The following is a 15,488-nucleotide window of genomic DNA, read 5'->3' on the forward strand; positions in this document are numbered from 1 at the left end:
CAAACGTCACAACTGTTTCGGGGTTTTCTGATGTCCTGCGGGAGAGTTACAATTCCGAGACTGGAACCGGACGCCTGTACCTGCAAAACAACGGAGACTCCTGGTGGTGGGAGCTCCGCCTCCAACGGTCAAGTTAGTACTTGATTAAGGAGTAATTAATGCGGAAATTAAAGTGATTGGGTCTCTCTAGGTGAGAGTGTTTAATGTGAGTTTTTAGCGTAATCTGCTTCGTTAGCGTGATCAGCCTATTATCTCTGTAATCCGTGTAATCCCCCCTTAATGAGGATTAAGGGAGGTATTTATAACCTTGGGAAACGTGCCAATCCTAGGTTTAGGTTAACCTAGGGCTGATTGGGCTTCCCTCGGAAGTTGGGCCTGGGTGGCCGGTTTCTCCATTAGGCATGGAGTATGCCACGTGTCATGACATAATAGGTCCAAGGTGGACGAATAAGCGCGTGCCACGTGGCAAGCCCTGACAGTTCCAACTGGGGGACACTTGGCAGGACCTGATTGGCCCACGTGGCGCATTCCGATTGGTGGGAGCAAAATCCCCTAATCAACAGCCACTTTCTGAAAAGGATATGGAAGAATTGCAATCTACTTTGCCTCCTGATAAGAAGCTAAAAGCGGGGCGGGAATATATATGGAACAGAAAAAGTAAGAGGAAAGCTGAGTATTGGAAATATTACTTAGAGTACGTCGAGAATGGAAAACTACGAGCTGAATGTAAGTTCTGTCCTTAAACTTTTGCTGCTGATGGTAATCTTAATGGTTCAAAAAATGTTAAAAACCATGCAGAATCATGTCTCGGTAATCCTATTAATATAGAAAAAGAAAAGGGCAAAGAAAAGCAAACTAAATTGTATTTTGATCAAGAACATGAGAGTAGTGAATTAAAGTGTGGGAGTAGGATTATTAACTTGAATGATGTTAGAGAGGCATTGATTCACATGATTATTGTTGATGAGTTACCATTTAAGCATGTGGAAAAACCCGGTTTTAGGCACTTTGTGCAAGTTGCATGTCCACAATTTCACATTCCATCTCGTGTTACCATTGCTCGTGATTGTTTAAAGTTGTATTATAGTGAAAAAGAGAAATTGAGAGAAATGTTTAAGACATGTCAAAGAATTTCTGTGACCACTGATACTTGGACTTCAATACAAAGAATTAATTATATGTGTCTTACAGCTCATTTCATTGATAATGACTGGAAATTGAATAAAAAGATCATAAATTTTTGTCCAATTTCTAGTCATAAAGGAGAGGCTATTGGAAAAGCAGTTGAGGCATGTTTAGAGTATTGGGGTATTGATGATAAACTTTTTACTGTCACTGTTGATAATGCTTCTTCAAATGATGTTGCTTGTGCACACTTGAGTAGAATGGTTAGAAGAACAGGATGTATAAATGATGGAAAAAAATCTTCATGTTAGATGCATTGCTCATATCATTAATTTAATTGTGTGGGATGGTATTAGAGAACATGGTGTGTGCATTGATAGAGTTAGAAATGCTGTGAAATATGTTAAGAATTCCCCTGCAAGAATACTTAGATTCAAAGATCTTGTGCAAAAAGCAAACATAGATTCAAAATCTTCTTTATCCTTTGATGTCCCCACTCGTTGGAACTCCACATACATAATGTTGGAAACGGCTTTGAAGTTTCGACGTGTTTTTAGTGGGTTATCTCTTCCTGATGGAGAGGATTTGAATGACAATGAAAGGCCTCCCGAACCCGAAGATTGGGAAAAAGTGGAGAGGTTGGTTTTGTTTCTAGAGGGGTTTTATCTGTTAACTAAACGAATTTCTGATTCCCATTATGTGACAGCTAATAAAGGTTTAGGAGAAATTGCTTCTATGTATGATATGTTGAATAATTGGGAACAAAGTGAGGACTTGAATTTTCAAGCTATGGCCATTGCAATGAAAAAAAAGTTTGATAAGTATTGGGGGGATGTGGATAAGATGAATAAGTTCATTTGTTGCTCTTCTTCTCGACCCTCACTCTAAGATGGTCATTGTTGAATTGACACTAACGAATATGCATGGACCGGAAAAGGGTACAAAACTTGCTAATGATGTGAAGGAGTTCGCTTACTCTTTATTTGAGGAATATAGAAAAATGTATGCTACTTCTAATATTCCAGATTGTGGAGATAATATGTCAATGGATATTGATAATAGTAAAGGAGTGGGTTCCGATTATGTGAGGAAACTAAAAGAAAGAGCAAAACGATTGAAGGGGACAAGTGGGTATGCGATAAGTGAGTTGGATAGGTACTTAAATGATCAATTAGGGCCGGAGGAGGAAGAACAAGATGCATTGACATGGTGGGGTAAGAATGGTCAGCGTTATGTGATTCTTAATCGCATGGCACGTGACATACTAGCCATCCCATTGTCGATCGTTGCATCGGAATCTGCTTTTAGTACGGGAGGTCGTACTCTAGATCCATTTCGGAGTTCTTTAACTCCTAAGGTAATGCATCGTTATCTTTTTATTTTATAAAATCAAGTTTGTTTATATCTTAATATGACTTTGTTTATACATATTTGTGTAATATTTTTGTATTGAAGATGGTTCAAGCGTTACTTTGCACACAAGATTGGCTTAGAGCTAAGGAAGTGCCAATTGTTGATGTGGAAGAAAATTTGAAAGAGTTAGAGGAAATAGAGAAAGGTAGTAATAATTTTATGTATTTGAAATTTTGTTACACCAAATTTATTATTTCATTGTTATCAATCATTAATATATTCTATATTGTATTTTATTTAGAGGTGCAACGTGGTGAATCTAACGATGTAGACGATGAAGTTGTTTTTGTGGACTCATTAGTGTGAATCACGCGATCAAAGGGAAAACAACTCGTTGGAGAATTTATGTATTTCTAGTACTTGAGAGTTGAGACTTAAGAGAATTTATGTAATTTTATGAGTTTTCGTGGACTTATTTGTATTTTCGGTGGACTCATTTGTATTTTTGGTGTTTGAGAATCGGGACTTTATAGACTTTATGTAGTTTTGTAATTGATAATTTTGGTTTGTATGTAATTATTAAATTATGCAACAGGTCTAAAAATCACAAAACAGGTCCATATGCAGGTCCATATGCAGGTCCAACAGGTTTTGTATTAAAAAAAAAAACGAAAAAGACACAAAACAGGTCCATTCAGGTCCAAACCCGGACCGGACCTGATTTTTCAGGTCTGGCCCGGAACCGGACCTGTTAATTCAGGTCCGATCCCCGGTCCTCATAATTACCCAATTCAGATCCCCGGTCCAAACAGGTCCGGTCCAGGTCCGGTCCGGTTTTGGACCGGTGTACACCCCTATTTATAAGTACATTAAAAATCAAAAGCCCCCACGCCGCATTGCATTCAATAATGTACGACAGTAAGAGTATACAACTTTATAATATTATCAATGAATTCAACGTTGATAATCCGATCCCTTTTCTTTTGCTTCATAATGTTTAATTATATCAAGTCATTTTCTTTCTATAGTGCCCACTTTGTCACACTTGTAATCGCAAGTTTGAAGGTTTATGGAGTAGTATTTAGCTTGTGTGTGTTACTCGTATTGACTAATTATTGCCACCAACAAGGCATAATTTTGTAATTTTGTTGCATGTTTCGATACAAGAAGGTAGATTGTACTCTAGTACCGTGACAACAACGCAAGATGAAAGGTAAAATAGATCACGTTTTTAATACTGATATTATGATAAAGTATAATGTATACAAGTAAGCTCTTAATTAGGGCTTATACTCCCTCCGTGTATTAGAATTAGGTCAGAAATCAATGAAAACAATTCCACATTGTTAAGTACGGAGTATTTATTAATGATATGTTCATTCTTATTTAAGCTAGAGTACTTATATGCAAAGCTGTATTTATCATTTTTCTTTCAATATGGTTATTATATGAAACCCTTAAAGCATTATAATTATGAAAAATCTCACGTAAAATGGTATTTAATGATAGAGTATAACATATATTCATGGGCTTCAACAATTAGTTCTAGTTTTTTGGTATCAAGAGCGATGATCCTCTAACATTTAATTTATTATTGTTAAAGCTTTCCTCTTTAATCTTCTTGTATATGCAATTTAAGAGCAACTAGCACATTATACATGTATAGGTTTGAGATTTTATGAAAAAAAAAATTACAAGAGAAGACATAGTCCCTAATCCCCTATCCATATATGTATATCTAAGTTAATTAAATTATTATAGTACTTTAATTCATCATGGCTTATTAAACATTATTTCTGCACTAATAAGATATTATATTACCCCCAAATTTTGATCATAATTATATAAATCACATTAAGAGAATTTAGAAGTTTTGCAAACTGGTTTAGTAGTGTAATTGGCTAGCACTACAATAGAATGGTGATCCGTGCATTAGCCATTAGAATGTTCAACTGTTTGCTGTAATTTAATAAATCCATAAAATAAGTTAAGATAGAGGATTTATGGAACATTAATATAAAAAAATTAAGCTAATCTAATGTTAATTTGATCGTGCATGCATTTTCATTTAAGTCCATCAAATTCCATAATTCTAACCCCCCCCCCCCCCCACCCAAAAAAAAAAAAAAAAAAACCCACTCTATTAAGGTCCCGGACTTAGAGTCCAAAAAAAATCTCGTTACGTTATAAACACGTTAACATATACAATTAGTATTGTATGTTTAGACGAGATTCGATCTCATACCTAGATATCACCTCAATTACGACAATATGTTATGTTGTGTATTTAATCATATATACGAGTAGGTGCGGTACAACATATAATAATGATTAATTAATTAATTAGAGAAATCCAATTTGGGTATCTTAATCAATCAATTGATCTTCAGAGACCCAGATTAGTTAGGTGCAAAGAATCAAAACTAGTAATTAGAGATAGAGAAAGAGAGAGAGAGAGAGTTTAAGAAGACTTGTCGTGCCACTTACGCAGATATGAGTTGGATCCTTTAGGGGAAAAAATACGGAGTATTTCTAGGATTATTTCTTAGAGTATTTTACGTCCCTTAGTAAACACTTAATAAAGGGATTTAACGTATAAATGCATTAAAGGAAATAAAACAAAAAGTTTAAAATATAGGAGTAATAAGATTTATTTTGAAAATACACGAAACAAGTAAAAACTATAAGGTAGAAATTAAAATTGTAATGGCAATAGCTTAAAAGAGACCTTTTCTCAATTTTAGAACATTTTTTTGCTATACAACCTGTTGTATTTTGCAAGGTATAATTGAAGTTATATCGGATAACACTCAAAAGGTATAACTGTATAAGTGCATGCAATATTTTTGCCTCCTTGGTTCTATCATGCTCAAGAATAAACCATTTGCACATTAAAGGCAACTTGTGTGTTCTAACTTTTTTTTTTTTTTTTTTTTTTAAGTGGTAGATTGGACAGCAAACCTCAAACCTTACGGTTTTTTTGATCCAGTATTTGCGGGGACCAGACACTTGAGGGTAGGGGCCCTAGGGGGGAGAGGGTAAGGAAATCTCTATCCCAATTACTCTCACTTGATAGGATTCGAACTTCGATATGCTTCTATCTTACCTCCGATTTTAAATACTTGCTTCATTTCTATTTTTAGCACTATTCATTTGTCCTAATTTGACTAATGTTTGTGACTTATACATAAGAAAAAAATATAGTCTTGTGGGTACTTGTCGGAATCATCTCAATGAATAGATTATTAATTTTCAATTGTTAGAATTTATACTTATTGATAATTAAAGATATAAGTGATCAAAGATTAGCATCGGCATACGTGTCCAAGAGAAATGGAGCAAATACTAAAAAATGGAGGGAGTACAAATAATATTCTAGACACGTAATTACACAGAAAAATACGTATACAACTATACATTCATAGTACGAGTAAATGAGTATTCCATTTTTTCGGGACCAGTTAACTATATAAGTACCTTAATATTTAAAACCAGGTTGATTAAAGGAGTAAGCCAACCTAGCTAATAAAAGCATTGCATGATATATTTGCCAGCTTTGGCATGTGAAAATTGCTAGATTCATAATCTTGAGGACATAAGAGAATGTACTTGCTAATAATCATCTATGTTTTTTAGACCAACTTGATCTGATTATTTTTATCAACTTTATATTACCATATAGTAACCTAATTTCCAACTTGTATATGAACTGGAAAATCAAATTAATGTATTAAACAAAAATTATTCAGGTGAAAGGAATTTTGAGTAAAATACTATTCCTAGGAAAGAGAAAGGAGAGAGAGTGTGTGTGTTCGTGCACGTGGATCTCAAAATGGACGGTTTAATAACGTTTATTATTATTAAAAAATAATTTAGATTAAAAGATTAAATTAAATTAATTAAAACTATTTGAATTAAAAAAATTATTAGTAGAGTATAGTTTAATTAAAAGCAGAAAATAAAAAACATGAGGAAGTTGCTAGATGACTTGGACCAGGTTCATATTATATAGTGTAGCCGCGTTTAAATTCGGTCAAGAATTCAACAAATTCAAGAGGGCAAGTGTATAAATAACATTACATATTATATTAGTTGGTAATGAATTAATTAAAAAGTATGCAATGAATCTTATAATTGTCAAATTTCAATGTCAATTCTGGTCTCTTTGCCTCTTGTTTACTTTCTTTATAAACACGGTCTTATCTTAATAATACCCTAGTAAAATGAAATAGGTGACTTTTTTCTTCTAACTTTTTTCTAGATATATTCCATTTGGCTAGTCTCTTTATATAGTCCATATTGTATTCATTATTATTCAAATACTATGCATCATATGTCTATTTGCACTCTGATAAGTGAATGGATTATACATTTGTCGTTCCTATAGCTAGTGATCCTTTTGTAGATATTTTTGTGACGAATATTGATTTATTTCACTAGCTAGGTCATTCAAAAGTCTATATTTAATGAGATTATGGGATCGAGTCTGATTATATGTAGGCTTTATTAATATAATTTCATCATATATTTATATTTATTTAGTAATATGTAATTAATACAATAAGTAATCAATTGGTTATGTAATAGAGTGCAAAGTTGGTCATCCTTTCCCTATTTTCTTCAATATGAGACAATTAGTTCCATCATATATGCTGATGTGCATTACATTTCTTACAAGATCATATTATTGTCAATAAGACATGTTTAGGTCGAAAGAGATGCCCTAGTTAGAATATTACCAATACAGTAATTACCACACATTAATGTCACAATTATTATTTAGTGCTTGTTTAGTTCACCTTATTATTGCTTATTATTTGATTTGATTTAAATTTATATGGTCTAATATGATGTGACCTAGTAGGCTAGTATGATATGATATGATCAGATTGTCTAATTTGACTAAACTTTGATCTTATGTGTTTGATAATCTATAAAACAAAATATACTAGTATGTATCAACCTGGGTCTTGGTAGATTTGTAGTAAATAGTAATGTGTATTTTATTAGGAAAAAGTTAACGATCCTAGCGTCCCCAGGGCGTTAGATAAGAGAACTCAATATGAAAATATTAAAGTAAAATTACATTAATTATACTGATCGACGCGTGATTTTGTTATATATTGAAAATTTAATATTACTATTTTAACTAATATATTGAATAGTTATCTAACGCCCCAGGGCACTTGTTAGCAAAATCCATTTTATAAATATGAAATTTTCAAAAAAAATAATAATAATAATAATAATTACATAACTAAAGATATTTAAAAAAACCACACATAAAACGATAAAGTATGTCATAGCTTATTTTTCCTGATTTGAACTTACCTTTTAAGTTTTAATCTGATTTTAACATCTGAAATAAGTAAAAACAAATGAACTAAAAAATGATGACCTTAGTGTTTAAACTTGAGGTATATTATATGCATATATGAGTTTGAGACGTACATGCAGTTGTATATTGTAAAAATGTGATTAGGCTTCAGAAAACATTTTCTTTGATTCATCTCTAGACATTGTTTGGGAGCTTTGGGGTATATTCTAATTTACCAAATTATGCTGAACTGAACCGATTGAAGCTGAACTGAATTGTTTATAAGAGAAAGAAATTAATAATTGAATTGCACTGAACTGATTGAAGCTGAATTGAACTGAACTTAAATTGAAGAGAACTAGCCCTTAACGACTTAAGTTCATTATGCCAACTTAACCATGCGATGAGGGGGAGTATGAAAGTGTGCTCTGGCCAAAATATCACAAGTGATGAAATTAAAGGACCACTTTATAAGACTAAGCGGCTATCACAGTATTATTGTCATGTACTTTTGGGTTGGAACCTTGTTAGACTTGTAATATAGACCTATCTCCTAGCTAGGTGATGAGCGTGATCCTAACTTGTATTTTGCATAATATAGTACTATTTTTATTTGCATTATTAGAAAAATATAATGTACCATTACACTATCTGATGTAATAACACTATCTATCTATTTAATTAAATTTTATACTATGTAAATCCATACTTTTTAAAAAGTATGGCTAACCACTTATGAATTGTGTTGAGATAATAATGCCCCTTAAAATGTTTATTTACATATTTACTATTATATAATAAGAAGTATTTGTTACATTTATGAATAGTATTGAGACAATAACTAACCCCTTAAAATACTTATTTACATACAAAGTATTTACCTTGAATATCTTTGTTCGATAATTTATGAATATTGATGACACAACTATGCCTCTTAATATGTTTATTTACTTATTTGTCGTCATTAATGTTGACTGCCTATTTTTTACTCTTATGAATAGTGTGCAAACATTTACGCTAAAAATACTAGTTTACGTATTTTCCTCTATTAATGATGGCAATATATAATTAAAAGTGTGACATAAAGTCAAAACAAAAAACCTTTACAGGTATGACTAGCTGTGGCGCGTACATTAGCCGCCCTAGTATTTATAAAAATTCCACCAAAACTCAGTTTTAAACACAATGACTAAAAAAATGTTTAGAAAATATTGAAATCTATTGAGGTTGAGATCTTGATTTAAAAAATATATATACAAACATTTTCCAACTTAATTAAATGGGTTGGTCTTGATAAATTATCTTTTATGTGTATTTTCTATATACCTAAATTTTTGTACTTCTGATTTTATACTCCGTGTGATACAAAAACTAAAAAAATATTTGACAATCAAAACATAAATAAGAATATCAATTCATTATCATCAACTTTGGTATGTTATAGTAGATCATTGATTTGGTTTGACATTAATAAGGTTATAAGCAATAAATTGCTATAATAAGGTGAATTGAACATAGACTCATGATAACCAATATGAAGCAGTTTTTTTGACAAAGGAGCGTAAGTGATTAATAATTTTGAAGAAATTTTTCCAAATATGACCTAATATTTATAGGAAAACACTACACACATCCCTAATGACAACACATCATTAGGCAGACATACTTCTCAGTTCTCACTGTAACAAGTAACAGTTTCAAACAAACGAAAATTGGACACGTACATAACCCTAACGAGTAACGACTACGTACACTATACGAGGCTAAAAAAAGAAACACTACCATCACCATACAAAAAAAAAAAAAAAGGCTACCTTGGGAAAAAAGAATACACCTTATACCAAACCCAAGTTTTGAATCCCAAATAAAAGGGTATTTTAGACAAGTGGGTGTTTATGTGATAACTTAGGAATGGGAGCAAAGAATACAAGTTTTAGAGTGAGATTCATTGCATTTGCATGTCATCTATCCCCCACACCTTCCAAATTCCTTGTATATGAATCATATTCATGCATTTTCCCACCTATTATTAATAACCTTATAATATAAAATCAAATAATCAATTACATTATTTTTGTTGGACCCACCTTAATACATTCACAACATCTAAAGATAAAAACATATCCACAGCACCAAACCTTTTCTCATTGTTCGTTCGTTTCATTCATTCCCCCTTCCCCTCTTTCCTTTCGCCCCAATTTCCCCTTTTTTGCCCTATTTTCAATAGGGTTTTCTCTTTCACGCTCTACTTTCCCATCTCATGAATTTTGCAGACCTTCAATTTTCATCCATCTTTGTTGTTTTTGTCTTCATAATCTCGATTTTTGGAGCTGTTGAGGATCTGGGTGGCTTCTTTTACTCGGCTAGCTCTCCCCTTTTTTGCCTCTCCGAGGTTTTTAATCAGCTTTCAACATGTCTCAGATCTTCGATTTCAGTGGTATGTTTTGGATCCTTGTCTTTCATATCTGTAAATTTTATGATTTTATTGTATTGATTTATTTAATTTCATGTGGGTGCTTTTGCCATGTTTTGTTTAGAGTTAATTAGGGTTTGTATGATTGGGTTTTTATATATGATTGGGTTGCTTGAGGAAATTTGGCATCTGGGTTTTGTTGGATATTTAGTTACTGAAAATTTCAGGTAGTTTTGGCATATGGGGTTAACTTAATCTGTTTCAATTAGAGCTAATTAGGGTTTGGTATGATTTGGCTTATCAATTTTTGTTGCATGAATTTGAAGTGGTGGTTCTTATTTTATTTATTTTTGGCATCTGGGTTTTGTTGGATTAGGCTAAATTTGGGTAAAATTGATTTGAGTTTATGAACATAGGCATTTGATCTGTATGTTAAGGCCTCGAATTTATGCAGAACACTGTAGATATTCATGATAATATATGAGTGATTCAGTATTATAATTTTTAGTTTAATCATGAATTGTTGTTGATCTCTTGAATTTGGATGATGTGGGTAATTTGATGGTTAGTTTAATTAGCTAAGGGATCAAGTGATGTTGGTGGAATCATATACTGAATTTGTTTTGGTTATTTGGATTTTCAGGAAGTGAGGAATTTTACCATGGGGGATCAATATACTCAAACCCCAAGGAAGCTGGTAGCTTTTTGTCCCTTGGTATTGCCAACCATGTGGATGTTTACTTCCCTAACAAAAGGGCTAGGATCAGTGCCCCTATTGTAACAGGAGAGAGTGTAGAACAGAAGAAGCAGGTCTCTCTTGATGTCCTCCCAGACGAGTGCTTGTTCGAGATCTTCAGACGTTTGTCTGGGGACCAGGAAAGGAGTTCTTGTGCCGGCGTTTCAAAGCGATGGCTTATGCTTTTGAGCAGCATCCCTAGTGAGGATCTATGCAACAAAAATATGGTTGCTGCTGATGAAGCTGAGGAGAACGAGAACGATGGATTTCTTACCAGGAGTTTGGAGGGTAAGAAAGCCACCGATGTTAGACTTGCAGCTGTTGCTGTAGGAAGTGCTGCTCGTGGTGGTTTGGGCAAGCTCATGATCAGGGGAAACAATTCCGTCCGTGGAGTTACAGACCTTGGTTTGAAGGCTGTTGCTCGATGCTGCCCATCTCTAAAGAGTTTATCTCTTTGGAACATTTCTTCCATTGGAGATGAAGGCCTTATTGAGATTGCCAACAGATGCCACCGCCTTGAGAAACTTGACCTTTGCAATTGCCCATCAATCACTAACAAGGCCTTGCTCGCCATTGCCAAGAATTGTCCAACTTTGACCTCGTTGAGTATTGAGGGTTGTCAGTATATTGGTAACGAAGGTGTGAAATCAATTGGACTGTTCTGTCCTAACCTTAAGTCAGTTACCATCAAGGACTGCCCACTTGTCGGTGATCAGGGTGTTGCGAGTTTGATGGCATCAGCATCTTTCTCCATAACTAAGTTGAAGCTACAGGGGTTGAATGTAACTGATCTTTCTCTTGCTGTTGTTGGCCACTATGGAAAGGCCATTACTGATCTTGTTTTGACCAACCTTCAGAATGTGAATGAAAAGGGTTTCTGGGTCATGGGTAACGCTGAGGGTCTTCAGCATCTCAGGTCATTTACCATTTCCTCATGCCGTGGAGTCACAGATGTAGCAGTTGAAGCTGTTGGAAAAGGTTGTCCTAATTTGAAACAATTTGTTCTGAAGAAGTGTGCTTTCATTTCTGATAACGGATTGGTATCTTTTGCCAAAGCTGCAAGATCCCTTGAGAGCCTACAACTTGAAGAGTGCCACAGGATTACCCAAATTGGGTTTTTTGGTCTCCTTTTTAACTGTGGTCCTAAGTTGAAGGCTCTTACTTTGTCTAGCTGCTTTGGATTCAAGGATATGATTTTGGGATTCCCCCTTCCAATCAAATCCACACCACTTCGATCTGTTACAGTTAGTAACTGCCCTGGGCTTGGAGACACGACCTTGGCCATGTTGGCAAAGCTGTGTCCTCAATTGCAATGTATCAATTTCAATGGGCTTCCCTGTATCACCGATGCTGGCCTTCTCTCTCTCATTGAGAGCTGTGATGCTGGCGCTGGCCTTGTGAAGGTTGGTCTCACTGGCTGTGTTAATGTGACTGACAACGTTGTCATTGCACTGGCAAAATTCCATGGTGGAACCCTGGAGGTGTTGAACCTTGAAGGATGTGGAAAAGTGACTGATGCAGGATTGGTGGCTATTGCTGACGATTGCCTTCTGCTCAATGAACTTGATCTTTCCAAGTGTGCCATTACTGATTTTGGTGTTGCATCTTTGGCTCGGTCAAAGCAGCTGTGCTTGCAGATCCTCTCTTTATCTGGGTGCTCAATGCTCTCAGACAAGTGCTTGCCATTCTTGGTGAAGTTGGGTCAGTCTCTCATGGGGCTGAATCTTCAGAACTGCAACTCAATCAGCAGCACTGTTGTCGACATGCTCGTGCAGCGGCTTTTCAGGTGTGATATCCTTTCCTAAGTGGGAAGCTTATGTATGCTCTTCAGTGAATTCAAGTAGCCTCAGAAGTACATCAGCAGAAATCGTGAATAGTTAATGTTCGTTTAAGTTTTTTGGGTCCATCAGTTCAAAATGGGCTTACCTTTTGCCAGAGACTTGGCTCTTTTTCCAGGAGGAAAACGATCGATTTTATACCCCTTTTTTTACAGGTTTCCTCAATATGGGAAATCTGTTTCAAGAATTTATTCTTGAGCGGTCGTTGATGCCTGAGATTACAGTTACTGGTCTCTGGATTTGGAGGGTTTGGCCTTTGTCTATCTTTTGCTGGGTTTCTGGACCTTCATTCCAAAAAAAAAAAAAAAAAAAATTACAAAAAAGAAAAAAAATATTTTAGCTTGGCTTTAGACTACTTTAGAGCTGAGTTCTGAACCTTTAGAAGTGTTTTTTCAAGTCTGTGTATCGGTTTTACCAAGTCCTCCATGTCCGAGTGGTTTATGTTCCGCTCATGGTAGTGGGTGTTGGTCACTGGTGGGTGTTGCTAGTTGTTTACAGTTGCTTTTGTAAGTTCGAAGTATGGTGCCTTGTTTCGTAGGGGGCTTTGGCTGTGGCAGCAGTAGCTGCCATTACAATCTTCAATAGGTGAGATTGTTTTTTCATTAGTTTTGCCAAAGCCTTTTTTTTACAGGCGCCTTTTGTATGAACTTGTTCTCCGCAACGGATTTAAATTAATGTAAGAATTATGAATAATATGCTCGCTCTCTTGTCTATTATAATTTCCTTCTGCAATTTCTTATGATAGGTTTTATTTTATTAATTCATTTTGTCTGAAATAATTTGGAAAAATGGAGCCGTAGTCTCTTATAATCTTAATTATACTTGAAAACAGGAAGATTAATTGCTGTAATCAATTGCTTTTGAATAACTGTCAATTGATAATTATATGATAAATTTACACCATTAAACTACAGTATTGTGATTAAAGAGGAATCAAAGATGAGATTAAACCTTGATAGTTGGTGTGCCTCGACTACCTAGAGGCTCTTTTCACTGTTCAGTTGGCACCAGATCTCTATATACGGAGTACAAAATATGGTACTCCTTCCGTCTTTTTATTATATTACCTCCGTTACAGGTTATGTGCAACGATTTGACATAAAGCAGAGAGGGAAAATGTCTAATCGTTGCACATAATCTGTAACGGAGGTAGTATGTTTATTTCTAGCATTTAGGGCCTATTTTCATAATCTCATTAATTCAAATGAGCTGAACTGAACTTATTAAAGCTGAATTGAACTTAACTGAACTGAATATTTTATGAAAGAAGGAAATTAGGAACTGAACTGAACTTATTAGAGCTGAAGTGAATCAAACCGAACTGAACTGAACTGAAAATAATCTAATTAGAATTTATTTTTTTTTGAATAAAAAGGAAAAATGTAGACAAGAGACCATGGGATTAGCTGGCTGTCATAGGTGAGTATGCAATGATGCACTGGAAACTACAATTCTCAAATAATTGATAAATCCAACCACCGAATTATTAGGATCACATTAGACAATACCTGACCAAAAATCTTTTTTGAGATGTTATACAGATATAATTTTCCATTTAATGACTCTCAAAATTGATTTTTTCCCCTTAAATACATTAATTAGTACATGACCATCATAACTTTGGTACCTAAACCAACCAATTCTGAATAATACAAGCAAGCCCCTTTAAAAAAAATCTAGAAGCTAAACAGAGATGGTCAAAAAATGCAACCAAGAAAAAGTATAAGAGAATGACGACTAATTAAAACTCGATGAAAATTCACCAAGAATATGATCTTTGTAGGAAATTTCTGGCTCCTCCTATCTTTTGGAAAATTCTAGTTGAGCATATTTCATAGTAGTTACTACTAGTGTGGTTCATGTTTTATTACTTTTATCCCAACCACGTAATCAGGTTCAAATACATTCTTTCTGTGTAGAAAATTAGCTTATGTAAATATTGTAATGTTTTAGTCAATAGTTAGCTTCACAACAGTCACGCGTGTGAAATCAATGTACGGAGTAGAGATTATATACACTCATATATACATATAGTACGCGTCGCATGTCAATATATAAGTTGTTGATTTAGAAGTTAATACTTCTTAGATAGACAAAAGTATGAGTTCGAATTTCATAGTAAATAACTAAATACTTCATACTTAATACAGAGTATTACGTCATATGAAGTATATTATTTCAAAGAATCTTTAACAATCATTTTAAAGTGTATTTAAAGATTAAAAAAAAAAATCTGTTTTAACACCAATTTGGTGGAGAATCAATTCCAAGATGAAATGGGAGTGCAAAATTAAGCATCTTAACTATTATTGTTATTGGAAGATAATTTTTCATACCAAAAAAGATACCTAATCGTTGTGAAGATCATAAGTTTATAATTTCAATAAATTTAATTATTGAAGATTCTCATTGACAACAAATAAAAAAACAAAAACTATTTTCATGCATTTTGCAGCAAATCTTCCATGGTCAGATATATTTTTGGGGATGCAATCAACTTTACTAAAAGTGTAATCTCTCTAAATATTCGTCATTCACTCAATTCTAGTAATTTACACATCTTCACGTGGTCACCAAACATAAACTAGTGGTAGGATGACAAATTGGAATTAATGTATTTACACTGGTTAGAATCATATTAGATCACATTAGATCAATAATATTTATAGTAATATGTAGAGCTGTCAATTCAGGTAAACGGGTTGA

The 15,488-nt window shown here is 34.0% G+C and overlaps 1 protein-coding gene across 1 annotated transcript; it reads left to right on the plus strand.

Annotated features, from left to right (window-relative positions):
• Positions 1 to 9,907: 9,907 nt before the first annotated feature.
• On the plus strand, positions 9,908 to 13,498 carry LOC110733587 (EIN3-binding F-box protein 1-like). The gene is made up of 2 exons (XM_021913653.1): positions 9,908 to 10,232; positions 10,852 to 13,498. The coding sequence occupies exons 1-2, from the start codon at positions 10,208 to 10,210 to the stop codon at positions 12,747 to 12,749; spliced, it is 1,923 nt and encodes a 640-aa protein (XP_021769345.1). The 5' UTR covers positions 9,908 to 10,207; the 3' UTR covers positions 12,750 to 13,498.
• The last annotated feature ends 1,990 nt before the right edge of the window (positions 13,499 to 15,488 follow it).

Source organism: Chenopodium quinoa, unplaced genomic scaffold, assembly GCF_001683475.1.
Source record: "Chenopodium quinoa cultivar QQ74 unplaced genomic scaffold, ASM168347v1, whole genome shotgun sequence".
Classification (NCBI taxonomy): domain Eukaryota; kingdom Viridiplantae; phylum Streptophyta; class Magnoliopsida; order Caryophyllales; family Amaranthaceae; genus Chenopodium; species Chenopodium quinoa.

Bases quoted from the DNA above. Each gene is read 5' to 3' on its own strand.
- LOC110733587 (XM_021913653.1), top strand. From the start codon at position 10,208: ATGTCTCAGATCTTCGATTTCAGTG. The intron at 10,233-10,851 runs GTATGTTTTGGA...TTGGATTTTCAG, and splicing joins TCAGATCTTCGATTTCAGTG to GAAGTGAGGAATTTTACCAT.